The 26,124-nt window shown below is 58.3% G+C and overlaps 1 protein-coding gene across 8 annotated transcripts in view; it reads right to left on the bottom strand.

Moving 5' to 3' along the window:
- Nucleotides 1-26,124, bottom strand: part of ARHGAP23 (Rho GTPase activating protein 23) — a 108,547-nt gene that overhangs the window by 45,414 nt on the left and 37,009 nt on the right. For 4 of the 8 annotated variants that reach the window (XR_012642708.1, XM_074979075.1, XM_074979079.1 and 1 more), the window contains exons 1-2: nt 11,849-12,446; nt 570-749 (exon numbers count right to left, since the gene is read on the bottom strand). Coding sequence is in view for 6 of the 8 variants with exons in the window: in XM_074979075.1 (XP_074835176.1) it covers nt 570-749; nt 11,849-12,151 (483 nt within the window). In the remaining 2 variants the exon portion in view is untranslated. The other 4 variants (XM_074979078.1, XM_074979077.1, XM_074979076.1 and 1 more) reach the window with 2 other exon arrangements.

The raw sequence follows: 26,124 nt of genomic DNA, 5'->3' as shown, positions 1-26,124 counted from the left end.
GCCTGAACGCGTTTCCCCTGGGAGGGGTGGGGGGGAGCTAAATGGCTGGGGGCTGTCCGTGGGGCTCCTGCCCCCATCAGAAATACCCAGAATTCCAAGCACGTGGCAGAGGGGCAAGCGGAGGCCAGAATGGTTTGGGCCGGGGAGCCCAGATGTCCCGTGGGGTAAAGGGACAGCAGAGCTCTGGGCCATTCCCACTGGAGCCAGAGACCAGCATGGGCTGAGTGTGCCCCATTACAGGACTCAGAGATGTCCAGGGCCATTAGCATCAGGTCCTCAGAGCCCACGCACAGGCAGGCTGGGGTGAGGAGAGGAGACGGCCAGTAACTTTGTAAGCAGGGGGGTTCGAAAGGAGGCCACTGCCTGTAACAGCTGGGAGGGAAACCCCCGGGGGATTTCGGTAGCATTAACCCACAGGAACAGCCCTGGGGATTCGACAGATCCACAGCCAGGTCCGCTGCCTGTGCCCCACTAATAAGGATACCCCAGACTTCCTCCCAGGTGACCAGCTCCTTCGGAGGACTGGGCTCCCAGGCAGGTGGAGCTGGGGAGGCAGGGGGCAGCCCTACCTTGACAGTGGAGTGGACCGCCGACTCGGGGGGGTAAACGATGAAATGTCGGAGGGTGAAGCCGAACCCCCCCTGCGAGCCCTTCTGCAGCAGCACCGTCCTGGGCCCCACCCAGGGGAAGGGCTCCTCCTGCGGGGCGTTGTCATTGTGTGAGGGCCCATCTCTCCGGCCCAGCGTTGGCTGTCAGGGGGCAAGAAGAAAGGGGTTAAGGCAGCGCTCCACCCGGACACGGTGTCCTCTCCACCTAGCCCTCCCCCTGCCAGCCCCAGGTAAGGGAAGAGGGGTGTGGGGTTACAGCACTGGGCTAGCACTCGGGACCAGCGTTCCACAGCTGGGCGTGTGGGCGGCCACCAGGAGGGATTCTAAAGACACTCAGCCGATTAGCAGAGCACCCACAGCTGGCAGCGTGTCTCTTCAGGTGGTGCACATCCACACATCTCAGTGCTCATTAATTTTATTCTGCACTATATATATAAATTTATACACTGAGGGGGACTCTTGCTCAGGATACCACCCTGCTGGGTGACCGGGGTGGGGGGCATGACTCATTTCACCACTCTCTCTCACGCTGTGTCTGTGCAGTGTCTGGTACCGCAGGGCCACGCTCACCATGATAAGGCAAAGGCCAGTTTGCTATTGTGATGCATTAGCAGGTTACTAACACCAGTCCAAGATCAGGGCTTCCTTGGACCAGGCGCTCGACAGGCCTATAGCGGAAGGACTGGCTGTGTTCTTGTGATGAAACAGACACTGCAGGGCTTGCAAGACGGATAAATGAGGCAATAAGTCAGCTCCGGCTTTGCTCACAGTCTACACGATGGTTTTACAGCTCTTTCCCCAGCGCGACTGACCAGCAAAGTGACTGCACAATAACATCCCATATGGGAATTCTGCAGCCGCGACAGCGCTTTCACTTTCCTGCACAGACAAGTTGTAGGGCCCCTAAGTCCCTTTATAGGCTCTTTAGTCACTTGGGTGGCCTGGTGGATAGAGCATTGGACAGGGACTGAGATGACTTTGGTTCTAGTCCTGGCTAGGTCACTGGGCAGTCACTCAGGAAAGCATCCTGTGCCTCAGTTTCCCCATCTGGAAGATAAGGATTCTGCTCCCCTTAGTACAGTGTCATGCCTCCAGCCGGGATCAGCTTTTTGGCCTGCTCTGAGGATTCGCTCTCTGCCGGCCAGCGCCAGCTCCAGGGCGGACAGGTACAGCCGCACGCCGCTGAGCCCAGCTCCAAGTCAGAGGGAGCTGCACCACATGCAAATCAGGCCTTAGCATCTGGCTTCGCTGTGTGCCGTCTGCCTCGGCACTGCTCCCCTGGTGGCAGGGCTGCTCCGTCCGGACAAGGCCGCCACTTCCCCCGGCTGTTGCTCGGAGGCAGAGAACCGACCAGATTTTAATCACACTTTGCCAGCCGCCTCCTGCCCCTTGGGACTCTCACTCCCGCCAGGTACAACCAATCTATCCAGCTCAGAAAAGGCTTTCCACACCCGCTGTTCCCAGCCCAGTGCATCATGCTCTGCTGCGGCCCAACCCGCATCTGCCACTCACAACACAGAGCCTTTCTCCAGCAGAGGCTGGCTTGTGCGCTTAAACCCCCTGACTACTCTTCGAACAACGCCCTGTGCACACCACCAAGGTTTCCTCTAATTTTTCTCCCCCTATGGATGGAATAAATTTTGTTGCGTGCACTGAGGCATATGTGGGTGTGCACCACCATAGAAACACAGGCTGCCAGCTGTGGGCACCCTGTTAACCAGCTGGGCAACACCTGAATCTCTCGTGGGCAGCTGCCCAAGCGCTCAGCTCACAGGGCACACTGCCAGCCACCCAGCACCCTCCAAGCCCCCACAGCACCAGCGCAGTGAGCTGAGATGGGTCGCAGGGAGCCGGGTGGCAAACAGCTGGATACAGACAGCTTCTTGTGCATAAAGCCTGGTGGGGCTGGTTATGCCAGCAGCGGGCATGGAGGCCAGCTCCCCCTGCAAGCTGAGCGACTGGTGCACATCCCTTTGTGCACATAACAAAATTTATCCTGCCCATGGGTAGAAAAACTTAAGAGGGCCCGCTGATGGGGAGGGGCACAAGGAATGCAAAGACCTCACAGCAAGGCTTGCATCACGCAGAGGCCTAGCCCAGCCGCACTGCGGGGCTGTGACAGCCAGGCTCCCTGCACAGAAGGGAAAAACAGCCCCGGAGCAGCAGCAAACCCACATTCCCACCAGGCTGGCTCTTGTCACAACAGCAACAAGAACGCAGGAAGTGGGAACTGGAGAGGTTATCGGAGGGCAGTGTGGGGCGGGGTGGGGGGAGGGCTCCAAGGGTACCCTCTCCATCCCAGCGGGCAGGGAGCGCCTGAGTGGTGAGACAGACGGACGGACGGAAGGGGGCCGGGGAAAGGGACCAGCATGGCGAGGCGGGAAGGAGGAACAAAGAACTGGCAACCCAGTGGGAAAGGTGGGGCGGGGCAGTGGCAGGTTGCTGGCTCTTTTCTTGGTGGGGGAGGGCGCAGCCAAGCCCAGATCTAGGGACCTTTCCAGGCCTGTCTGCTCCAGCGTAGCCAAGCAGCCAGAGGGAGCCGACTATCTGCTCAGGCTGCATCTGTGCACTTAGCCCCATGCCCCATACACCAGCAGTCGGAAGAAAGCTCCCTCTGCCAATCAGCCAAGCCAGATCCCCCTGCGGTATCCCCAGGGTGCCCCTGAAACAAAGCCCCATCAGACAGGCCCCCGCAGCCCTCCAGGCCAGCCCTGAGCCCCCAGCTGCTCTACCCACGATAAGCAGGGAAAATGCAAATGCTCGAATCGGGCAAGTGCAGCTGGCACCGCAGGGAACATGGGCACGGCCCTGCCAGGTGCGGGAGCAAAGCGCAGCGGGGAGAAGCCTGCTTCGGAGCGATTGCAGATGAGCCCCGGTACCGCCCCCATCTCCCCAAGGCAGAGAGGCCAGAGCAGAAGAAGGAGACACTCAGCCATGACGGGGCCCGTCCCCCCGCCCCAAGGTGGCCGGCTCAGCCCCTGGGCACCGGCGGGTGGGGGAGATTATTCCAGCAAAGGGAAGCTCTCCAGTCCCGCCAGCGGGGCTTTAATCTGTGGATGGGCCTTTGCATCCTTTGCATGCTCAGGGTGACGACCAGCCTAAACGTTGCTCTGCGGGGCCAGGGAAGCCTGCACAGCAGCAGCGGTCAGGAGATCTTAGCTGCCTTGTTCACAGTGCCCAGGGGGTTTACACGCCCAGTCCTCGCCCAGAGGACCAGGAACTGAGCATCCCAATCTCCCAGGTGGCTTTAACGATCTCAGACTCTGCTTCCACCCCCAGCTCCGTCACTAGCATTGGAGACGTCGTTCCTTAGATCCGTGCCTCGGCTTCCCCTCTGCGACACAGGAAGAGGCATTGATCCTCCATCACAGGGAGATGGGGCAGTGGGGCTTATTTCCCCTTCTTAAGTTGCCCATGTTTCCTACTGCCCTGCAGTAAGTCCAGGAGGGTGCCTCAGCTTCCCCAGGCACAGCACCAGCGCATAGTTGGAGTTGGGCGTTTTGGTGCAATGTTCTCACAGGTAGGCAATGGCCCTCCCGGCCCTTTGTAACCCAGACCACCAGCTGACCCCTTTTCCCCCTGGAAAACAGGACAGAGGCAGGAGGAGGGGCCTGGCTGGTTGGAATTGCACCCAGGCTGTTCGCTGGCTGGAGAAGGAGGAGGAAGGGCCAGGGTCCTGGCTCAGGGGCGCCTCTGGGCCCCTCTCCCCCAGGATGCATGGGCACTGATGGCTTCTGCTTCTGTGCCGATCAGCCTGTCCTACGCTGTGCCGGTCGCCTCGTAACGCTCCTGTTCTCCCTGCTAGGAGTCACGTCTGCCTGCTGAGGGGGTACAGGGTCGGCAGCCCAGCCCAGCCCCGCCAGGCATCGCCACCACAAACGAACCGGCCTGGGTTGAACGGCCGGAGGCAGAAGGTGGATGGGGCTGGGCTCAGCGGGTTCCCTCTTCCTCCCCCCACATGGGCCTTTGTCAGCGTTCCCAGTGCTCCCTGGGGGAAGCAGCTGAACACACTCACCCCAGCAGGAAGGAGGGCATGGGAGAGCGAGCTGGCAATGGGCTGAGGCTGTTGAAATGCAGGCCCTGTTGTTCCTGGGCGTGTGAAAAAGCACAGAGATGGGGGGTCCAGCACCCCTTTGTCTCTCCCCGGTGCTGGCCAGGCCTTGCTGCTGGACAAGGCAGTTGTCCTGGATGTGGGAACACGCTGCCCCCAGCCGCCAAGTGCCTGGCCTCCTACTCGGGACCTGCGCCGCTGCCTCGGCCCAGTGCCAGCTCTGCACACACCGAGGCTGCAGCGGCCTGGCCCGACACCGGCCAGAGGAGCTCTCGCACTCGCTGGAGTCCTGCTTGGCACACGGGGGAGATCTGCCACGGCCGAGGCAGAGGACCCACAGCGAGGGGCCCAGGTCTGGCCCTGGGGACCTGCCTGCCATCCATGAGACCCTCCCTGCTTCCAGAGACTGCCTGTCCTGACCACTTACCCTGCTTCCCTCCCTCCTGCCCCTGTTAATAACACTCCCTCGCTCTCACAAAGCGCCGCTCCAGGGAGACCTGCAGCTAGGCTGGAATCATCACCCCTATTTTACAGATGGGGGAAACTGAGGCACAACAAAGAGGGAGAAACTTGCCCAAGGCCCCCTAACAAACCAACGGCAGTCTGGGAGAGACTCAGGTCTCCTGAGACCCCATCCAGTCCCCTAACCACTAGGTCACACTGCCCCAGATCCTGCAGACAAACCACAAGGGGACACGGTGCTGAAACATCCCAATCTCTATTCCCCAGCCCACACGCGCTGTGTTACGGTGATTGCAGCATGGCAGCACCTACAAGTCCTGAACCATGTCCCCAGGGCGCTAGGTGCTGCACAAACAAAGAATAAACAGTCTCCGCCAGAGGAGCTCAGAGCCTAGATCCACAGCAGGAGCGAGAGCTCGCCCCAAGGCGTCCCGTTGCCTTCACTCCAGCAGGACCTGGCCCAGGTACTCCCCGCAGCCCAAGACACAGCCATGAGAAGCTCTTCCCCGTGCACGCTGCCACACAATGACCCGCTCTGTCCAACCAAGTCACCATCTTTGGTGCTCTGGGACCGGGCGTTCCATCAGCTCTGGAATCCTAGAGCTGGCAGGGACTTTGAGAGGTCATCCAGCCCAGTCCCTGGCCCCCACGACAGGACCATGCACCGTCTAAATCAGTGGTTCTCAACGTGTGTACATCTACCTCGGGGGTACTCCAAGCTCTTCCAGAAGGTTCATTAACTCAGTGTTTCTCCACCTTCCATATGAATAAAAGAAGGACTTACTTTATGTTCATCTCATTTTGTTTATTTGTCCTTTTTGCACAGTCATGAGTACAGTGGCAGGTCTATTGCCTATAGGCAACTTCTTCCAACCTACCAGTTCCGATTAAGTTGTTTAAACAAATGTGTGGCATTGGTAGAAAAAATGTGTGTGTGTGAAACCTGTGGGTCCTGGGGTACTCATTTTGTAAAACGATTGCTTTATTCAAAAAGGCTGAGAAACACTGATCTAGATCACCCGTTAGATTTTATCCAACCTGCTTCAAAATGTCCCCACTGCCTCCTAGGCAAATTATTCCAGTGTTTAGCCACCCTAACAGTTCAGAAGTTTTTTCCTAATGTCCAGCCTAAACCTCTCTTGGCACAATTGCTCTTTGTCCTACCACCAGGTGTACAAGAGAATAAACCAAATGTCTCTGGTTGTCGGTGAGGTTCTTACGAAAGCCTGAGCTCAGCCCCTTGACGGCTCTCCTAGGATCCAAGCAGGAGCCCAGGAGCAATAGGGGCAGGGCCGGGTTCGTGATGCTGTGTGAGGCTAAACGAAAGGCAGCCTGATTCTCCACGGGCAGGGCTCTGCAACCCCCAGAGTCACATGCGGCCCTTTAAGGACTTCTTTGTGGCTCCTGACGGTACAACAGCAAAGCAAAGGAAAAAGAAATAAAACCTCCGAATTATTATCAACAAATGGTGACCATCCTGCAGCAAACATGGACCGCATTACAAATCTCTGTGTGGGCGCTGTTCTTCAAACAGGGGTTACAAGAAGTCTGGGTGGCCATTATTTATTAAGGGCCGTCTTGAGCTTTTTACTGCACTGAATAAAAATGGCTCTTCTTACTACTTTGGTTGCCAACCCCTGTACACGGGGGACAAAAAGCACCGTGGGAGCAAACCCCACTGTACGTAATTCCCGCCAACGTAGCCTTCCCCGTCCATCCTCCAGCTGCCGCCCTCAACGCTCACAGCCAGAGCGGCTGATCGGAGGCGGGCAGGCTGGTCCCCAGGGGAGATTTTAACATGGAACCAGCATCCTCGGCCGGTCACTAGCATCTGTCCCACCCCACTCCAGCACCTAGGCAGGGGCAGAAGGCGTCTGATTCTCTGCTGCCTTGTGCTGGGGACGGGGGGTGAAAAATGCCCCTGATTCGGCAGAAGGAGATCCACACGCTGCCTCTTCTCTGCCACCGCCCTGCTAACCAGAGAGCGAACCCACGGCACCAGCCCCAGCCCCAGCCCCAACATGGGGGCAAATCCTCGTCCAGTCCCCATAACTATCTCTGGGCAGAGCAGGGGCACCAGAGCCCCAGCAGGGAGGGTGGGGGGACCCTCGCTGTTTCAGACTCAGTTCCTGAGCCTCGGCTCAGTTCCTCTCCCCCCATCTGCGGTTTCCATTGTCTCAGCTGCCTGCGGGCTGGATTATTTTAAGCTGACAGCTGAATGTGCCCTTGTGATTTTAACCAGTACAGACAAGCCGAGGAAAAAGAGCGGCTGAGAGAGGGAGCGGCACATGTGCTACCTAGACGTCAACCTGCAGCCAAGGCCTCACCCACAGCTTCCATCCCGGATGCACCAGCCCATTACAGGGTTCCCACGCTCCTCAGTGGCAGGTTAATTGCGCACCTGCCTGTGGTACGGCCACCAGGAAAGCTCCTGACCCGGCTATCTGTGTCCCTCGTCATCGTCCACTCAAGCCCCCTCTCCCCCGAGCCCAGGGCTGGCAAGTGGGCAGTGGGTCCCAACCTTTTCACTAGTGTAGATCGACAATCACCCCCCAAACTGCTCATGGACCCCCAGTCACGCTCCACACCATTCACGGACTCCCTAGTCACCCCTCAAGCCATTTACACACCCCCAAGCACCCCCAAACCATTCACAGAACCTCATCCAGCTCCCAAACTGTTCACAGACCCCCAACAGCCAATTCTGTGTTCTATGATCATTTCCATTTATTTGCCACAGATCCCGGCAACACCTCTCGGACCCCTGGGGTTTGTGGACCCCAGGTTGGGAACCACTGCTCTAGGGATAAGATAGTTCGGGGTGCACAACGTGGAGGGGTGAAATTTTATGGGGGGACCCAGTACAATCAGCTGCTGGATCTCAGGCTCATCAAGAATGCTGAACGAGGCTACTGGTTTTGTGTCGGTGTGTTCACGTCCACAGACCGATTCGTAACGTTTTTACACCTACAGACTTTTCTGACACCTGCCAAAAGGGGCTTTTCCCTCATGTGAACACCCCTGTCATTCCGTCAGTTTGGGTGACATCAGACAGGCAGAAGGCTAATCACAGGGACAAGAAGTGGGGCCCAGCGTAAAAGCCTGGACCCCACCTGGGAGAGTCACAGCCTACACACCATGTTTTCCCCACCTGGAGGGCTCAGTATCTGAGTGTCTCACGGACCAAACACCCCAGGGCTCCTGTTTGCAGACCTCAGTGGAGCCCAGTGCCCCCTTCGCACTGGTCACTGGCCAAACAGCTGGGCTGCAACTGTGGGATGGGAAACGGCAGATCCCCCCCCCCGGGCTGCCTCCCTTGTGGTGGCACCGCTCAGGCATAGAACCGGGGCTCTGGGAAGGCAGGTGCCAGGAGGAGAGGGGCTGAGGAAATTCCTTGACAGCAGCCAGACAGCCGCTGAAAAGACACACAGGCCAGGGTGCTCCTTCAGGGCACCTGCAAGTCCTTCCTGCCCGCCGGGCCAGCTCCCCTTAGCACATCTTCCAGCTAGGGCTCTGCCGGCCCGCCCTGGGCACAGCCTTCAGACCCAGGTTCATTTCATCCCAAGTCCCTTAGAGTGGAGGTGACGCAGGGCCAGGCCGCACTGCAGCCCCAGCAGAGCACTCAGAGATCCTGGCAGGGAGAGAACGCCAGGCCCAGGAAGAACAGAACCTGCCGCTGGACAAAGGACACATCTCCCCGACCAAGGACATCCACAGCGGGGTGCAGGGAGCAAGGCCGTCTCTCGCCCCTGGCCATAGCAAGCAGGGAGGGCAGATGTGGTTGTCTGTGTGCGTAGTGGGCTGGGAGGCGCGGTCATGGCTGGAGCAGAACCGCTCCTAGGCTGGGGCGTTCCCACTGCCGGTGGCAAACCAGGATGGGACTGGCTACGCACGGACAGAGAGCCCACCCACAGGGCAACCGGACAGAGCCCTCAGCACCTTGGGATCAGACCTGACTTGCTCTGGATGAGTCCTGCCGCAAGGCCCTGCCTGCTGAGCCACAGCCCAACCAGCCTGCACTTTTCCCTTGGGATCCTTCCAGCGCCCCTGTGAGCCGTGCGCTTGGGCGGCCGCTCAGGGGAGCTGCCAATGGCGACCAGCTGATCAGCAAAGCGGCCCCAGCCAGGTTTTCCCCGTCTGTTACACTGGTACAGCCCTCGGCGCACAGAAGATTTATTCCGCAATGGGCAGAAAAGATGAGAGGGAACAACGCACCTTCCCCTCAGTAGGGCCTGCCTGGGGAAACAGCCTGGAACTGTTATAGCATCCCCTTCTGCCCCCTTCACTCTTCCAGCTCCACAGCCTAGCACCCTGTCCCCCGCAGGCCGTTAGCCCTAGCAACCTCCAGCTGCTTCAGTCCCTTGGCCACGTTGCACCCTGACAGAAAGAACCAGAGAACGGACCAGTCAGGAGACTGGAAGCCTGGGGTCCAAGAGTCTGTTCCTAACCGTGCCACTGAGCAACTGTATGGCCTTGGGCAAGTCTCTTCTCTGTGCCTTAGTTTTACTTGGTGTCTCCTTAGCTTTACTCCTTGTCTCTTTAGACTGTAAGTGCTCTGAGGCAGGGACCATCTCTCAGGATACATCTGTACAGCTCCCAGCACAACAAGGCCCAACTCTCGCTGGGGCATCTCCGTGCTATTGTGATAAGTAACGAACACATATCTCAGCTTGAGCACCAGGAAAGCCCAGGTTCCACACCAGATCCGTTGCTGTTTCCATGGGCTCCTTCCTTCCCTTGCCCTGGGGAAGCCAAGTTTTCCCCTTCTTTTTATCTTGACTGAGGACGGAGGTTTCCCAAGGTGCCGTGACTGCCTGGGTCCCACTCATTCATGCGCAGATCTGCTGGTGACTGGAGTCACCCACGATCTCCCAGGGAGGGTGACGTGGGAAGCCCCACGCAGAATGATGCCTGACTTCCCGAGTGGGGCGGGGGCAATTCTTTCCCTCTTGGAATAACGCTGGTGTGAGGGACATGCCCTGTTACTGGCTCTCGGTTTTGCTCTGAACATAACAGCAGCACCTTGAATTCCTACAGCCCCTGTTCTAAGAGTCTCCCAGAACACAACTAATTCACAGCCCATGTCGAGCTGGTCAAGATTATCCAATCTTACAGATGGAGAAACTGAGGCACAGAGCGTGATCCTGAGACCCGCTCCCCCCCGCCAGTGCCCCGTGCTCAATCACTCAACAATGTTGCCCTCATCTTGCTTCTAAATGACCCCTGGGAAAACTAAGCACAGTAACAATTTGTGCAGGCCAGTCTGAGATCGCAAGGCTGGGCACAAAGCCACCACTGACTCACTCACCACCGGGCTGGCAGATCCCTGGGCTCACAAACACAGAGCGGCCCTAACCCCCTCCCTTTGTGTTCCTCAGCCTGTGGACATGCACTCCCTGCTCTGGTTCTGTCTGCGTTGCATTTTGTCCTCCATTGTGAGCCGACTCGACAGCCCTCCGAAGGGACAGTGGCTGCCCGGCCTTCCGAGCACACGGTGAATGTGCAAACCGCCTCTGCACTGCCCTGGACGTGCGCTAGAGCAGCGGAGGAGATGCTGGTGGAACCCAAACTCTGGGGTCCCTCTGTCCCCTCTTCTCCCAGCTCCCCATATCCCCTGAACACTGCATCCACTTCCCTTCCCAACCCCGTGTATTTACTGAGGGCCCCAGCCAGCCAAAACTTGCATTACCCTCAACAAACCCAGGATCTACTCCATTCCCGCTTATTGCCCCATTTTCCAAGCCAGAGTATCCAGTCCCCATTCACGGAGAAGACACCAGAGTATCTGATCCCCCATTCAGGGAGATGATACCAGAGTATCTGAGCCCCATTCACAGAGAAGACACCAGAGTATCTGAGCCCCATTCACAGAGAAGACACCAGAGTATCTGAGCCCCATACACTGATACCAAAGCAGGATATAGAGCAGGGAGTGATTTCCATTACCCACATCCCACAGGGCCGGATCCACTCCTCAACAGCAATCAGAGCAAGAGGAGAAAAGAGGCGCTGTGCATCAGACCCTAAACCGAGCCAATGGGTCTTGACCGAGAACCAAGGACCTCCCTGGAGGAGGCGTCCTGCCCCCAGGAATCGGAGCTGGGCCGAGACTGCAGCACCCTTGTAACAGCAGCTGGAGGGCACCAGGCAGGTGTCCAAAACAGCTGGACCAGAGACTCTTTGGGACTTTTCAGATCAGTGATGGCATTGACCAGCAGAAGATGCAGAGCAGCACAGCAGAGACTGGCACAGCCCTTCCTGCTGAGACCTGGGGAAGGACGTAATGAAATCCACCCGAGGAGACTAACCCCACACCTGAGCCGAGACGGGGCAGGGAAACAAGTTCATCCCCCCTGTAGGGTGGCCAGATTCGGGGCAGGAGGGAAAAACCCCAGGAGAGACCCAACACACTCCTCCCATGACAGTGGGGGAGAAGGTAGCCGTCCTGTGCCCAAAGCTGGTGTCCTTGCCCTGCTCCTGGGCATTCTCAGGAAGTGTGACCATGACCTCTCCTTAGTCTCCTGTGACCCCTCCGCTTCCTAGAGCCGAGCTGCTAGGGGCTCAGCGAGCGGGCGTCCCAAGTCACCCTCGTATACCCCAAAAGTCCTGATGTCCACAGGGGACTGCGAACTCAAGCAACAATGCCAGCTCCCCCCCTCAGGGCTCGCCCACTCCAGGGGCAGTGGGAATCTGGGGCCAGCAAGAAGGGTGCCGAGGCACGTCTCACCGTGGGGCGTTTCTCCATCCGCCGGCGCGAGTGGCATTTCGGCCTGGGGGGGGCAGCCCCCGCCTGGCCCCACCCGAGCTCCGGGTCATTCCGCAGGCTGCTCAGCCAGATGCAGCAGGGCTCGGGCGAGCTGCAATCCACCCCGATGGGCTGCTCAAACCGCCAGCCCTTCCCTGCCCACTCCACGCTCCACAGGGCCTTGCCCACCACCGACATGTTCCTGGGCACCGCCAGGGGACAAGGGGGCCCCCGCAGCGCTCTGGGGGATGCCCTGTCCCCACGGCCCACGCCGTCTTCCACCATCCAGCACGGCAGGAAGGAGGGCTCAGCCTAAACAGGTGCTGGCAGAGAACTGAGGACTCTTTGGGGAGAGGCAAGAAAGCCTCTTAGCCCCTGGCATAGCTGGGGCCCATCCCCTGCCGCTCCATGGTGCTGGGGGAATAGCCGAGCTTGCTCCCTTCTTCCCTCCACTGGCCCCTAAACTTCAGGCTGGCTGGAAAACCCTCCCTGGCTGCCAGGCGAGGGGAGCTGCGCAGAACGAGCTCTCTTGTCTGGTGGATGAATGCTGATCGTTCCAATCGTGGGCATGCCAGACACGCCGCCCCCTCCCTCACCAGACGCTGTCCTCCATGCAGCCCCCTCCCCAGCCAGGGGAAGGCACGGAAGCCCCTCCACGTCCCAAGGCCAGCTCCCAGCTGTAGGGGCCGAGCTCGGGAGCAGGCGGGCGGGCAGGGAGACGGACGGACAGATGGACAGCGAGAGAGAATGCACACACTGTGCCTGCAGCTGCTCCCGGCTATCAGGCCACCCAGCATCACTCCGCCCTCCCACCCCCTCCAGCGCTGCCTGGTTGGGCAACCCAGCCCCCGGCAGCTGACACCAGCACCCCCCGCTTGCAAGTTTCACTTTGCTGATACTTCTTTTTTTTTAATCCTCTGCCGCTCTCCAAATCGCCCTGCTTCCTCCTCGCCCTCCCGCCTGGCCTCTTCCTTCCTTCCTCCACTGGCTTCCCAGCCTGGCAGCACCCGCCACGGGATGGGACCGGGGGGGCAGAGTGCAGCCTAGGGACTGCAGCCAGAGTCAGGACTCCTGGGTTCTCTTCTCCGAGCAGCCAGGTGACTGGGGACTGACTCGCCAGTTGCGAAATGGGGTGATGCACCTGCCCCACTTCTGCCAAGGGCACCGGGGCTTTGGGGCATGGAAGGAAGGCAGGGTAGAGCTGGGGAGCACAGCCCAAAGGGTCACCCCAGCAGTACCCTGGGGGGGGTGGAACTCCCAGCGCCGGGGGGGCTCCCAGCTCGCTTTCTCACTTGCTTTCCTCCTTATTCTCTCACTGAACTGAACATTTGCCCAGGGACTGGCTGGTCTGATCCTTTTCCCCCTCCTCCCGATGCTAAGCGGACCCCTTTGGGGTAGCATGGAGCACCAGGGTTCCCTGCAAGCTGAGCACTTGGGCAGCCACTCAGGAGAAATGCAGGTGCTGCCTGGCTGATTAGCAGAGCGCCCCCAGCTGGCAGCCTGTCTCTAATGATGGTGCACATCCAGACATGCACTGGTGCACCTAACAAAATTTATTCTGCACACACATGGGGGAAAAAAAATGAGAGGAGCAAGACTGATCCTGGGTCACTTTCAGCCTCAGCTGAGTTTGAACCAGTGACCTCAGGGCAATGCTGTCCAGGATTCCGCTTAGACCAGCGCAGCCCAAACTGCGGCAGTCGCCAATTGCCATGAGTCATCCCAGCCCTTGCTTCCCCTTTTTCTTGTGTTTATTTTGTTATTGCTGTTCATAAGCCAGGGAGAGAGCAGCACCATGGCTCCTCGGGGGGCCGGAGGGCATCCGTTCAGTCACCAACAAATTACCTCCCCCTTTGCAGGGCAGCATCCTAGCTAGCCCAGGCAGCCTCAGGATCGGTCTCTCCTCCTAGGAATGCTTCAAGGCGGCCTGGGAGCGTAACTGCTGACAGGCCAACCCGAAACGGGAACCTCTGGATCTCAGTGCAGCAGACTCATTCTCTCAGTCTGTGAGTGCTCCAAGTGCCCCTGCGTGGGACAGTGAGCCATGGCCAGAAAGCGTGCAGATTACACAAGCAGAACATGTGGCAGCTGGAGCTCACTTTTCAGGGTGCACGAGGATCACTAGAGGGTAGGCGGGGGGGGGGGCAGTGTCAGGAAGGCATTTCCCATGAGCCCCCTGCCTGCATACAGCACTGCCAAAGAGCACGCCACAGCCAGACCGCACAGCCCAATGGTCTAACCTCATGGGGTGAGCACTGGATCAGAAAGCGCTGAGACCCTTTTGCTCCAGGGGCGAGCCAAGATCTGGGCTGCGTCAGGAACCTAAGACTGAATGAAACCCCAGGCTGAATTCCCAGAAAGGAGAAAAGGGTGGTCCAGAGACTAGAGTCACAGAACCAGGCGCCACGACTCCCATCTTCCACCCCTGCCTCTGCCACTGAGCTGCTGTGCAACCTTAGGTAAGTCACTTGGCTGCTGTGCACAAAGGGAAAATAAAACTTCCCCAACTTTGGAAATTAACATTAGTCCTTCCAGGCCAGAGCTGGCTGAAATACCTCAGTGGAGCAATGTTCTAACAACCCAGCACTGACACAGCATCAAGGGTCTGGACTCACAAGCACCATTACTGCTAATTTTTTTCCATCCATAGGTGAAAGAAATTTTGTTCTGTGCACCGAGACATGTGTGGACGTGCACCACCCATAAAACCACAGGCTGCCGGCTGTGGGCGCTCTGCTGACCAGCCAGGCGCCACCTGAATCTCTCCTGGGCAGCCGCCCGAGCACTCAGCTTCCAGGGCACTCTGCTCACAAGGCAGTGAGAACACAGCGCTGGCACGCCGGTGTCGGGGGAACACACGCACAAACCAGCTCCTGGAGGGAAGTGTGGGCAGGGGCGGTACTCGTACAGCACTTCACGGGTGGACTCGATGCATCTGATAGTCGGTCCCTGTGATGAAGAGCTGAGACGAGTCACGGAAACTGAGCCGGCGGCCCGAGGAAGGGGTGGGAGCACGGGCAGAGCAAACAATGATCAGGCTGTCGGTAGCAGGATGGGGTTTTGAGAAAGGAAGACACCCCAGACAAGAAAATGACGGCAAAGAGAAGCAGGTAGCGTGGCCAAGCGGTTAGACCGGTACGCCAGACCCCTCAGTTCCCAGCTCTGCCACTGACCTTGGGCAAGTCACTCTTCGTGCCTCAGTTTCCCCGGTTCCCCTGAGCCTGTGTGGTCTGTTGAGCCTGTGACTCCTCCTCCGTGTCTGACAACGTGGCTAACAGAAAGGCGGCTGTGCAGGGGCAGGGAGCTCAGCCCAGGAGGGGGTGGCCTGGGAAACAGGCAACAGTTTGCAAGGGGGCGACGTGTGAGGCTGTGATATCCTGGGCGGGAACAGAGATGAGGGAGGGAGGGGGGCGCAGCAGAGGACAAAGGGGCTGGTTTGAAGGACTCAGGCATGGGGCTGTGTGCAAGATGTGCCCTACGGTCATCTCACCTGCTGCACGCTGGAAAGAAGGAGGGATAGGCAGGCTGCAATGGACAGAGGGAGAAGAGGAAGGAGGCCCAGTAAATACAGCAGCGCCCTGGGATTCAGGAAACCTGGGTCCAGTTCCCAGCTCGGCCACAGACGCCCCAGGCAAGCTACATTTCTGGGCCTCAGTTCCCCAATCTGTAAAATGGGCCTACTTCCTCCCCGGGGCACACTGCTGAGAGCCAGGGATGGACTGGAACAGAGATGAGAGACGGAGCTCAGAGCCACACTCCCCACAAGCAGGTACGACCCTGTCTACCTGACGTGAGGACACAGGTCCACCTCCGCGGCCAGCCAGGGCCAGCCTGGCCTGGCCAGCAGCGCAGGGAGCAGATGCTTCACCCCCTTGGCATTAGCAGGAAGGGGCGAGGGAGGCACATTGCCCAGCCCCAAGGACCCCAAAGCCCCTCGCACATGGGCTGCCCCTCCCTGGGGCCAGGAGCTGGCACATGCCAACGTCAGGGGGGTCCCACGGCCTGCGGGGCGGGGCGGGGGGGCGGAATCGGACAGAAGCCCGGGATGTTTCCATGGCGACATTTGTTCCTTTCATTTCCTGTTTGCCAGTTTCTAGCCAGACTTTGCCTTGGCGGGAGCCAAGGAGGCCGGGGAGCGAGGCTGGGAGCCAAGGGGGCGGAGAGGGGGCAGCGACTCGCGGCCAGGCCAGGCCAGGGGAGACAGGGCTGCGGAGGGCAGAGGGCATGAAGAATGGGGTCCGTGGGAGGGGCAGAGCCAACTCTCAAGCAGTTCTCCTGGGGGGCGGAAGGAGCAGAGGGCCCTGGGGGTGAGCTTAGGGGCTGGGGGGAGCAGGGCAGACCTCAGGCACACACCTGGCTTTGGGGGCGAGGGCCCTGCCCCCCCATGGGTCGGCCCCCTGCAGAAGCAGCTCCCAGGGAACATTCCTGCCATTCTAGGGGCCAAGGACAAGCATGTGCGGCCGCTCCAGGGAAATGCCGGTCATTGCTGGGATTGCAGCCCTCGGCCACCAGCCAAAGTCACAAAGGACCTCCCCAGGCTGGGCCCGCTGCTGGGGGAGGAATCGGCTCCCCCCACCAAGCTGTCACAGACACCGCCAGCCGCTGGGGCAGCCCCAGGATAGGCATTGCACCAGCCACCCGCCCATCCGATTCATCTCACAGGGATCTGAGCGGCCCCACCAATACGGGCAGGAAGTTACAGAAGGGCCATGTGGGGAGACCATGTACCTGGACTGTGGGCATGGAGAGGAGAAAAGCAGGAGGCAGGATCCTGCAAGGAGCGACTGCCTCCGCCCCCAGATCCCTCAGCCGCACGCGCTGGAGCCGGAATGGAGCAGCGTGGTGAGCACAGCAGAGCCAGGGAGGGAAGGCGCACGAGTGCCTGCTGGCCAGGGAAGGTTGGAGAGAGACGGGGCCCGTGCGCCAGGCAGGAGAAGGCGCAATCGTGGGCACGCACCGGGAGATGGGCGAGATCCACGGAGGGGAGGGCATGCACAAGAGCGCTTTGAGGGAGGAAGGTGAAAACGGCCATCGCCCAGCCAGCCCCGTCTGACAATGACCAATGCTGGGCGCCCCAGAGGGAAGGAAGGGAAGTCACCCATCCCTGGCTGTCCAGCCACCACTTCTGGCAATTGGTGGCTTAGGGACCCCCAGAACAAGGGGCTGCATCCCTGAGCCCTTTGGCTAATGGCCACGGACAGACCTGGCCTCCAGGACCGCCCTCCTTCTGTGAGCCCAGTTATACGTCTGACCTTCACCCCGAGTGCCACCGGGAAGTGGGAAGAGGAACTTCCTTTGTTTGTTACAAGCCTGATCATTCCACTGGGTGACCCCGGGTCTTGTGTACGGGACAGGGTAAATAACACTTCCTTGTTCTCTTTCGACGGCCGACTCATCATTTCAGTGACCGCTGCCCTGCTTCCCCGGCGCTGGCGGCTCTGGGGGCTTTTTCAGACTCTCCTCAGCCAGAAGCTGTCCCCGTCCCAAACCATTTTCATTGGCCACCGCTGCACTCTTCCCAACATTTTTTGTGAGGCAGGGCCAACTAGAAATGCACACGCTGGGCCGGGGGCAGATCATGGAGCTACAGCGGAGCTGACACCCACTGCAGGCCCCGGGACAAGGAAGGACGGGGCTCCGGCTCAACAGCCCCAGATGGGTTGGGGCCAAGGGCAGCCAGCCCATAATTCTGCTCAGATCTCGGTGCTGGGCTAAACGCTTCAAAGGAGCCCAGAGTTCCGGCCACCACTGTCCAAGGAGCAGTGATGGGAGCCGGAGTCCTGGGCCCCTCTGGACTGCCCTGCCCCTGTGCAGTTGCCCCTTTGGCCCTCCTGGCGGCAGGCCGGTGCATCTCTCCCTCTGCCCCAGATGCATGCTGTCATTATCTAGCCCTCCCAACGATACCTTCCATCCTGTCCAGCGCTTTTGGCTGTCACTGCACATTGAGCGGATGTTTTCAGAGATCGAGCCACAGAGAGTCCAAGGTCTTGTTCTCATTTAGGCCCCATCCTTTTGGCTGGGTAGCCGGGACCACCATTTCCAAGTGCATTACGCAGCATTTCTCAACGGTGACTGTCTCCTGCCTTTTTGCGAGATCCCAGGTCCGTGAGATCCTGTGGCAATTCCTTCTGTTGAGCGCTGGATTTCATTCTTTCGAGTAATTTTATATCCTCTGCGAACTGTTCGCACCTCACTGCTTATGCTTCTTTCCAATCATTTCTGAATATGTCACATGGCTCTGGTCCCAGGACAGACCCATTCTCTGACTCACTTCACTGGGAAAACTGATCCTTAATTCCTAGCCGTGGTCTCCTGTCACAGATCCATGAGAGAGTCTTCGTTCATATCCCACGACTGCTTAATTCGTTTAAGAGCCCTCAGTGAGGGATTTGGTCAAAGGCTTTCTCAACATCCAAGTCTGTCGTAGCCACTGGATCACCCTTACCCACAGCCATTGGCCAGCTCAGAGAATTCTAGTAGATTGATGAGGCGTGATTTCCTTTACAAAAGCCTTGCTGATTCTTCCCAAGAAGTCACGCTTCTCTGTGCGTCTGATGCCTCTCTTCTTTACTATAGTTTCAGTCACTTTGCTGGGTACTAGACTTACTGGCCTAGGTTTGTTAGGATCACCTCTGGAGCCTTGTTAAAATTCAGTGTTACATTAGGCCCCCTTCAGACATCTCGTACAGGAACAAGAGCAAGGGGGAGCCGGCATGGGAGTGGATCACTAAAGGAACAAGAGTGAGCAAGGGGGAGCGCGCTATCAAAGGGCTGAGATGACAACTTCACAAGAAAAGTGAGCTTACTAGCCCATGTGTTTCACATATTCCATGCCAGTGGTACAGCCCTGAAGCCTTGAATTTATGGGCCAGTTCCATCACTTGGTCTCTCTGCTGAGCTGCACGATCACCGTGCAGAAGCAGAACTGTGCAGAACCATGCAGAAATAGCAGAAAGGCAGGAGGTGGGTGTGCTGGTCACTGAGATGTGTCACAGGGCAGAGCCCCAAGTGCAATGACTCTAGACTCAGGAGCAGGGCTCCCTCTAATTTTTTTTCCATCCATATGCAGAATAAATTTGTTACGTGCACCGAGGCATGTGCGGATGTGCACCAGTGGCAGAAACACCCGCTGCCAGCTGTGGGTGCTCTGCTAAATAGCTGGATGGCACCCAGATCTCCGCTGGGCATCTGCCCAAGCACTCAGCTCCCAGGAAACACTGCCCAAGACCCTCTTCTGTCATTCTAGGAATAGACCCCCTTGGGCTTATCTGGAGCAGCTGCAACTAAAGAAGGGGATAGCATGGGACAGACCTCCAAACCTCTCAGCTGATTCAGCCTTGGCAGACTTCACCCTCCCTCTTCCTTCCTCTCTCCCAGTCCCGGGCCTGTCAGAAATGCCGGCTAAGCTAACATGACCCAGCTGGCGGCAAAATGTGCATCTCACAGGAGCTTCAGCCTGAACAAGATCCACTGTCCAGGCTGACCACAGGGCTGCCCTCAAATGCTGTGCCAGCCTCTCTACCCTGTCGCCCCCCTCCAGATCTGGGAGGAAACGTTCTCCCGGCTCCTACCGCCGCCTGCCCTCCTTCGAGGCGGGCTGGGGATCATTCCTCTGCCCCGTCACACCGACGTGTCCCGACAAGCCGAGCCGCCGAGCCTGAGGAACAAGCCGGGCCACCGTGCAGCTGTCAGCGCTGACCCGCAGGGCTGGGTGGGACGGGGGAGGGGGAAGGAGGACTTTTGTTTCCAAGTAACTGACACAACCCTGAAAAACCCAACAAGTGACTTGCTTGGGAGTGGCGCTGGCTTCCTCCTGCTTACAGGGCATGTGAGGTCAGGTAGCACCTGGCCCTCCTGCTTTCCCCTGGAGAGCTTCTGCAACCTGCTCTGCTCTCAGGCACCCACCGGTCTGGCTTGGAAGCTGCCCATCAGTCCAAAGGGCTGGACAGCTGGGCCCCGGCCAGTGTTCCCTGGACACTGAGTACTTGGGTGGCCATCCAGGAGAGATGCAGGTGCCACCCAACTGGTTATCCGAGAGCCCACCGCAGCCTGTGTTTCTACTGGCAGTGCACCTCTGCACACGCCTGAGTGCACATAAAATTTACTCCACCCATGGAAAGGAAAAATTAGGGAATGCTGGCACCAGCTCAGAGCCAGGCCGGTGGCTGAAATGTCTCATTCTCTACCGGTTACTGAAAGCGGAAGGAGTCTTTTAAACCGGTGCAAAGTTCCCCAGGAGACCCTGGCAATGGGTCCCTTATAAACACCTGTAACCACAACACGCTCCAAGCAGAGTGTACAGCACTAACCAGCTGGCCTTGCCGGTGCCCCCGCTGGGGACCAACACACTAATTGGCTGATCCTGCCATCTTTACGCCTATTTTACAGTATGGCCCCCTGCAGCTGCAGGTGGAGGCAGAGCAGAGGGTCACTGTCCAGGATGGCAGCTCCCCACTCCTCACCAGAGCTCTCCACCTCCCCACGGAGCCGGGGAGGTTTGCTCGTGTGAGTTAACGCAGTAGGATCGAACACCCGTGTCCTTCCAGCAGCCCACACAGGGAGAGGTCAGACAGTGCGCAGCAGGGCAGGTTTGCCACGCCCGAAGGGGAGCAGGGCTGGGTCCCTGCCAACACACCACGCAGCTTGACAGGGTAGTGTCCTAAACAGACAGCCACACAGGGGCAGTGGAAGAGTATAGCACGTTCCCAGAATGCAACACACACACACACACACACACACACACACACACACACCCTGCCATATCTCACACACACACGCCCCACCCTTGCTTGCGCACACACACACTTTCCCTTAGCAGACTCACACGGACTGCAGAGCCCCCTGCTGGCTCACAACCAGGACTTGCTCCCTTTCCCAGTGACATGGACACAGAAAGGAGAGAGAAGTGACCCGCAGGGTTCCCTTTAATGCTTTCCGCCCCCCCGCATCCCTGGGTGGAATAACTTTTGTTCTGTGCACCAAGGCATGCGTGGATGTGCACCACCAGTAGAAACACAGGCTGCTGGCTGTGGGCGCTCTGCTAATCAGCTGGGCGGCACCTGCCTCTCTCCTGTGCGGCTGCCCAAGCACCTGGATGACAGGGAGAGCTGGATGTGACCAAGGGTTTGTCTACACTTGAAAGTTTAAAATGCAGCCCAGGCAGCTCTTTACGCTGGACGCGTGGCCACAGCCCGAGTGCTGCTAGATCTCCCAGCTCTCTACGCAAACCGCTCCACAGGCGTGGCTAACAGCATGGAACTCGCTGGGCTACAGAAGGGCGTTTTTTCACACCCCGACCCAGAAAGTTACAGCACTGCAAAGCGCCAGTGTCAACTTACCCTCAGTGTTTGTCACTGTTGCACAAAGCTTTGTGCTTGGCTTTGCCGTCAGCCTCCTCCTCTGAGCATAGGCCACGCCAAGGGTTCACAGCACGAAGGGGTGACAGGAACCTTAGGAACACACAAGCCCATCTCTGGTGCTTGTCCGGTCCCTTGTACCAGTATCTGAGCATTTCACTGCCTCTAATGAATTTATCCTCACCTCATTCCTGTCTGGCAGGGCAGGGCTACTGCCCACATTGCGAAGTTGGGGAAACTGAGGCACCGAGCGACTACGTGACTGCCCAAGGTCACCCAGGTCTACCAAACCCTAGACTGCTTTCCCGCCAGCTATGCCACCCTCCTGCTCCCGACAGCCCTAGTCGGGTAACAAGGTACAACCCAAACATCAATGCTGCAAACACACATGTGCTCAACACCAAGGGCAAGACTCACTCCGCTGGCTGATAGCCGGGCACGTGGATCAGGCGTTGCAGAATCAGAGGCTACAAGCAAACAGTAGGGACCATGACAAGAAAAAAATCTCTATTTGTCCTCTCTTTTTTTTCAGGCTGCTTACACTGTGCATGGGACAGCAACTCGCATCTGGCTGTTTTCACAATCACCCCCTGCGGTGCGACTGTCCGACGGCAAAGATCGATGGACACCAGGAAAACAAAGCAAGGTTCTGGGCCACACTGCTAACCTGCCAGGCAGCACGTGGGCAGGGACGAGGGGGCTCTGTCACCAACATGAGAACAGCTCGACCCCTGCTGAGCTCTTCCACCAAACCCTCCCTTTCTGCCCATCTTCTCCTGGCAAACAAGAACCTGCCTGGGAAGTTCTTCTGGGCGGACACGTAACTACCCACAAGTGGACTTGAACCTTTGACTTCCGGAGCATCAGGCAGGAGCCTCTGCAGTCTGAGCTAAAAGCCAGCTGCCTATTAGCTAAGGCAGCAGAGGAGACTTGCTCTCTCTCTGTCAGTGACCTACCTGGGACACTGAATCACACCTCTCCGTGTGTGGGTTACAGAAGCAACGTTCTTGTGCCATCCAGCCCACTCATGCCAGAGAGGCCACCCTAGTCCACTGCTGCCCTCCCCTGGCTTCTCAGTTCCCGCCAGGCTTCTAATTCACTGGTTAGCACTCATGTCATGTCACTAGCTGCATTAAGGCCATACCCTAGGCACTCCAGTCAGGGTCCATGGCCTCCCTGTGCTAAGACAACATTCACAGAAGGGTCTGAAGATGCAAATTATGTTATTCTCTCCCTGCAGCCCTCCTGGGAGAGAGCTGCCTCATTTTATGGACCGGGAAACTGAGGCCTGGGCTGATCTAAATGGAGCAGCGCAGAGGGAGGGGGCTTGTGCAGCAGCTACAGGTGGAGAACGAAGAACTTGGAGTCAGCTCCTTCTGCAGTCTCCAGCTCAGGAGGCAGCTCCCTGGCGTTTCTCCAGCCTGCGTTGCCTCCTTTCACTGCCACAGCTTCACAACGATTATGCAGCTGGTACACCGAGGCTGCTGCGCATTACGCTCCCCCTGAACCACCTCACTAGGTCCCTCCACCATTTCTTGGATCCACCTGAGCCTGTCTGTTCCTCAAGGGAGGGGCCACCCTGTCATTATGCACGTACAGCACCTAGCACAATAGCGACATCTGTCACGCTATGATTCTCCTCTAGCACCCAGGCAGCTCACACACTTTACTGTATTTACCCTCCCAGAGACCCCGAAAGGTAGGGCAGAGCTGTGACACTCATGGTCCGGATGGGGAATCAAGACGCAGAGGGGCTAAGTGACTTGCTTAAGGTAAGTCTGTGGCAGAGAGCGAACTGACTCCTCGTCGCCCATGGCCCAGGCTTAGCTCATGCCTGTGTCCCATGACAGACGCCAGCGTCTCTCCAGGGTCGGGCGCAAGTTCTGTGTAACAGGACAGCCCCTGCAAAGTGCTTGCTCCACCCCAGCAGGGAGCCCGTCCCGTGGAGCGTCCACCCAGCAGCCCCCCAGGCCCAAGTTATTGGCACCTCCAGCCAGGAGAGCTCACAAAGCTGCTCTGGCACCACCCACAAGAGCACAGCAGATCAGCCTGAGCGTCAGCAAACCACCTCCCGGCCCCCTCTGGCACACAACCTGTTCCCCAAACATCTGCCGCTGGATGGGACCCGGCCTGACGTACGGTCCCGATCCCTCAGCCCCAGCTCGCAATGAGACTGGAGCAGGGAACGGAAGCATCACCTGCGCATCCCAGCCCATGGGACAAGGGGTCATTCAGATTCAACGGGGAGAGAGGCCACATGGCTGGTGCCATCTGAAAGCTCTGGGACATCAGGCCAGGCTGCTTCCGACCTCACCTCCCTGCCACTCCCACCGCAGGAGGAGTTTGGTGCCAATCACATGACCACAGCATGTCGGATACTGCAAGCAACTATGTGCACAAGTCCTGTGAACACACAGCAGGGACACAGCAGCATTACCGCAAAGGGGTGAACAGCTCAGAGAGGATGGGAGGGTTCCTCCTTTCTGGTCTTGAAAAGCCTTTTTTCCCTCTAACCCCAGGCACGGCTAAACTACAGGACACGCTGCCACTGGACACGGTGTATGTGACATGTTAGACAGCACGAAAACAAGGGCTAAGACGGGATTTCTTCTCGTGTGCCATGACACACTGGTGCGCCACAACAATTGCCCAAGCGTGCCCTGGAACTTCATCAATTTCCCCTCCCTGAGGCTCTTTGGAGAGCCAGGGGAGGGGGAAATTGGTGACCCTGTCCCAGCTGGGGCTCAAGCAGCCAGGCTGCCTGCTCCCTGCAGCGGCAAAGAGGGCAGACAAGAGCTGGGACACAGTTTAAATGCCGCTCCAACGGGCTGGTGGGGAGGGCCAACGTTTATAAGCAATTGGTACAGCTGAAAAAAGAGGGAGTGCTGTGCACCCACGTGTCCCATTGAAATGTGCCATCTCCCTGAACAGGTTGGGACCTCACCTCCAGGCCATGCGCCAATCACTGGCTGGCTGCTTCCCCCCGGCGTAGGTTCTCTTGCTGCTCCCTCCTCTGAATCACCCAGATAACTCCAGGAGAGGCAGGGTCGTGCCCACACAGGTCGAAGGTCACATCAGGTGCAGCCGTTCCTATCCGGTAGCCGTTCGCGAGAAGCCAGCTGCTCTCCATCCCAACGGCACGACAGTAGGGACCCCGCTACACTGCTTGCCACAAGGGCCCTGGTGGGAGCAGCCCCTGTGATTTCAGGCCGCGTAACACTTTTCCTAGTTGCGGTCCTCATCTGGAAATGAGGAACATGGGAGCTGCCTGGGAAGATGGAGCAGTGGGGAAAAGCCAAACAAGGGAAGAGGAAATGGAAAAAGCGAGTGACTCTGAGCTGGCAGGGTGGTTTTCGCTGCATGGAACAGGCCAGCAAAGGACGGAGAGGCCGGGGAAAGAGAGCAACAGAAGAGGGGAGGAAGGCGGGGGGAGACAGATGCCAAATACTAATCCCTCCCCCCCACCGAACGGCGAGCCGTGATTAGGGTCAGAAAAGGGAAAGCTGAATAGGATTTCCAGGGCAGATAAAGCCCATGCTGAAACAATCACTGAATTTCAGGCCTTATAAGGAAAAGAGCTTCCCCACCTGGGCACGCGGCAGCAGAGAGAAGGGCTCCCTCCACTCCCTCCTGAGGGGCCGGTACAGGCGCAGGCGCTTGGCAGGATCCACATGCATAGAGTCTGTGTTCCCCACAGTGCCGATGGCTCCCCCAGTAATGGACAGTCTGTGCTAGGAGGTGGGAGTGGAGTGAACAGATCCAGGTTACTCTCGAGGGCGAACGGTCAGAAACGCCCTGCAGAGAGGGAGCCACGGGCTGGGATCCAGGAGATTCTGGTTCCCACATGGGCTCGCTGGGTTCCAAAATGTGCCCACAGAGCAGCAGCCAACAGAGCGCAGCTCTGAGAGCCCCGGAGAGCTGAACTGCTGGGGGCAGGGACCTCGGCAGGTTCTGGAAAACCCCCTCCCCACCTGCACGGCCCGGTCTGGTCCATTCTGGGATCACGGCCCAGGGGTGTCAGGCAGGCAGACTCAGCCCTGCCTGGCTGACAGCTGAGGTTTGACACTAAGGAGTCAGCCAGCTCCTCCCAGGCTCGGGTCAGGGACAGGGTTGCCACTAATTTTAGCCATCCATGTGCTGAATAAATTCTGCTGCATGCACCAAGGCCTGTGTGGATGTGCACCACCAGGAGAAACACAGGCTGCCGGCTGTGGGCACTCTGCTCATTAGCTGGGCAGTATTTGACTCTCTCGGGTGACCGCCAAAATGCTCACCTTACAGAGAACACTGGTCAGGGACTCTCCTCCATCTGCCGGCCCAGCACACTGAAGACATTGGGTTCTCTCTTCCCCAAAGCTCTCTGGGACCTAACCCACTCAAAGGTGGTGCCCATGGATTAATCCATTTAAAACCAGCCCTCGGCCTGATTATACCCCTATACCCCTATATCTTGGCCTCCCGCCACCCAGTACTAGGAAAGTCTTCCATGATTACCCTCATTACAGCAGGAACCCTGGCAGAGAGGCCCCAGGGAGCAAGAAGGCCAGCAAATTAACAGCCCAAGGAGGGAGAACCGAGTTTGCAGGGTGCGCACAGTGAATCCTCATCCTCTGCAGGGCTCCCTCTATTTGTTTTCTCTCCATGGGGGGAATAAATTTTGTCATGCACACCAAGGCATGCGCAGATGTGCACCACCCAGAGAAGCACAGGCTGCTGGCTGTGGGTGCTCTGCTGATGACTTGAATCCTACCTGGGAAGCCAGCCAAGCACTCAGCTTATGGGGAACACTGGTCCCTGGCCCCCTTCCTCTTCAGTACGCCTCCATGCCCTCCTGGAGCTATGCACTGCAGCAGCTCAGAGTGCTACTGGGAACCAGGCAAACGGAACAAGGAGGGAGGCTGG

The sequence above is a fragment of the Carettochelys insculpta genome, chromosome 28 (assembly GCF_033958435.1).
Source record: "Carettochelys insculpta isolate YL-2023 chromosome 28, ASM3395843v1, whole genome shotgun sequence".
NCBI classification, from domain to species: Eukaryota; Metazoa; Chordata; order Testudines; family Carettochelyidae; genus Carettochelys; species Carettochelys insculpta.
This window is presented reverse-complemented; position numbering and strand designations above follow the sequence as displayed.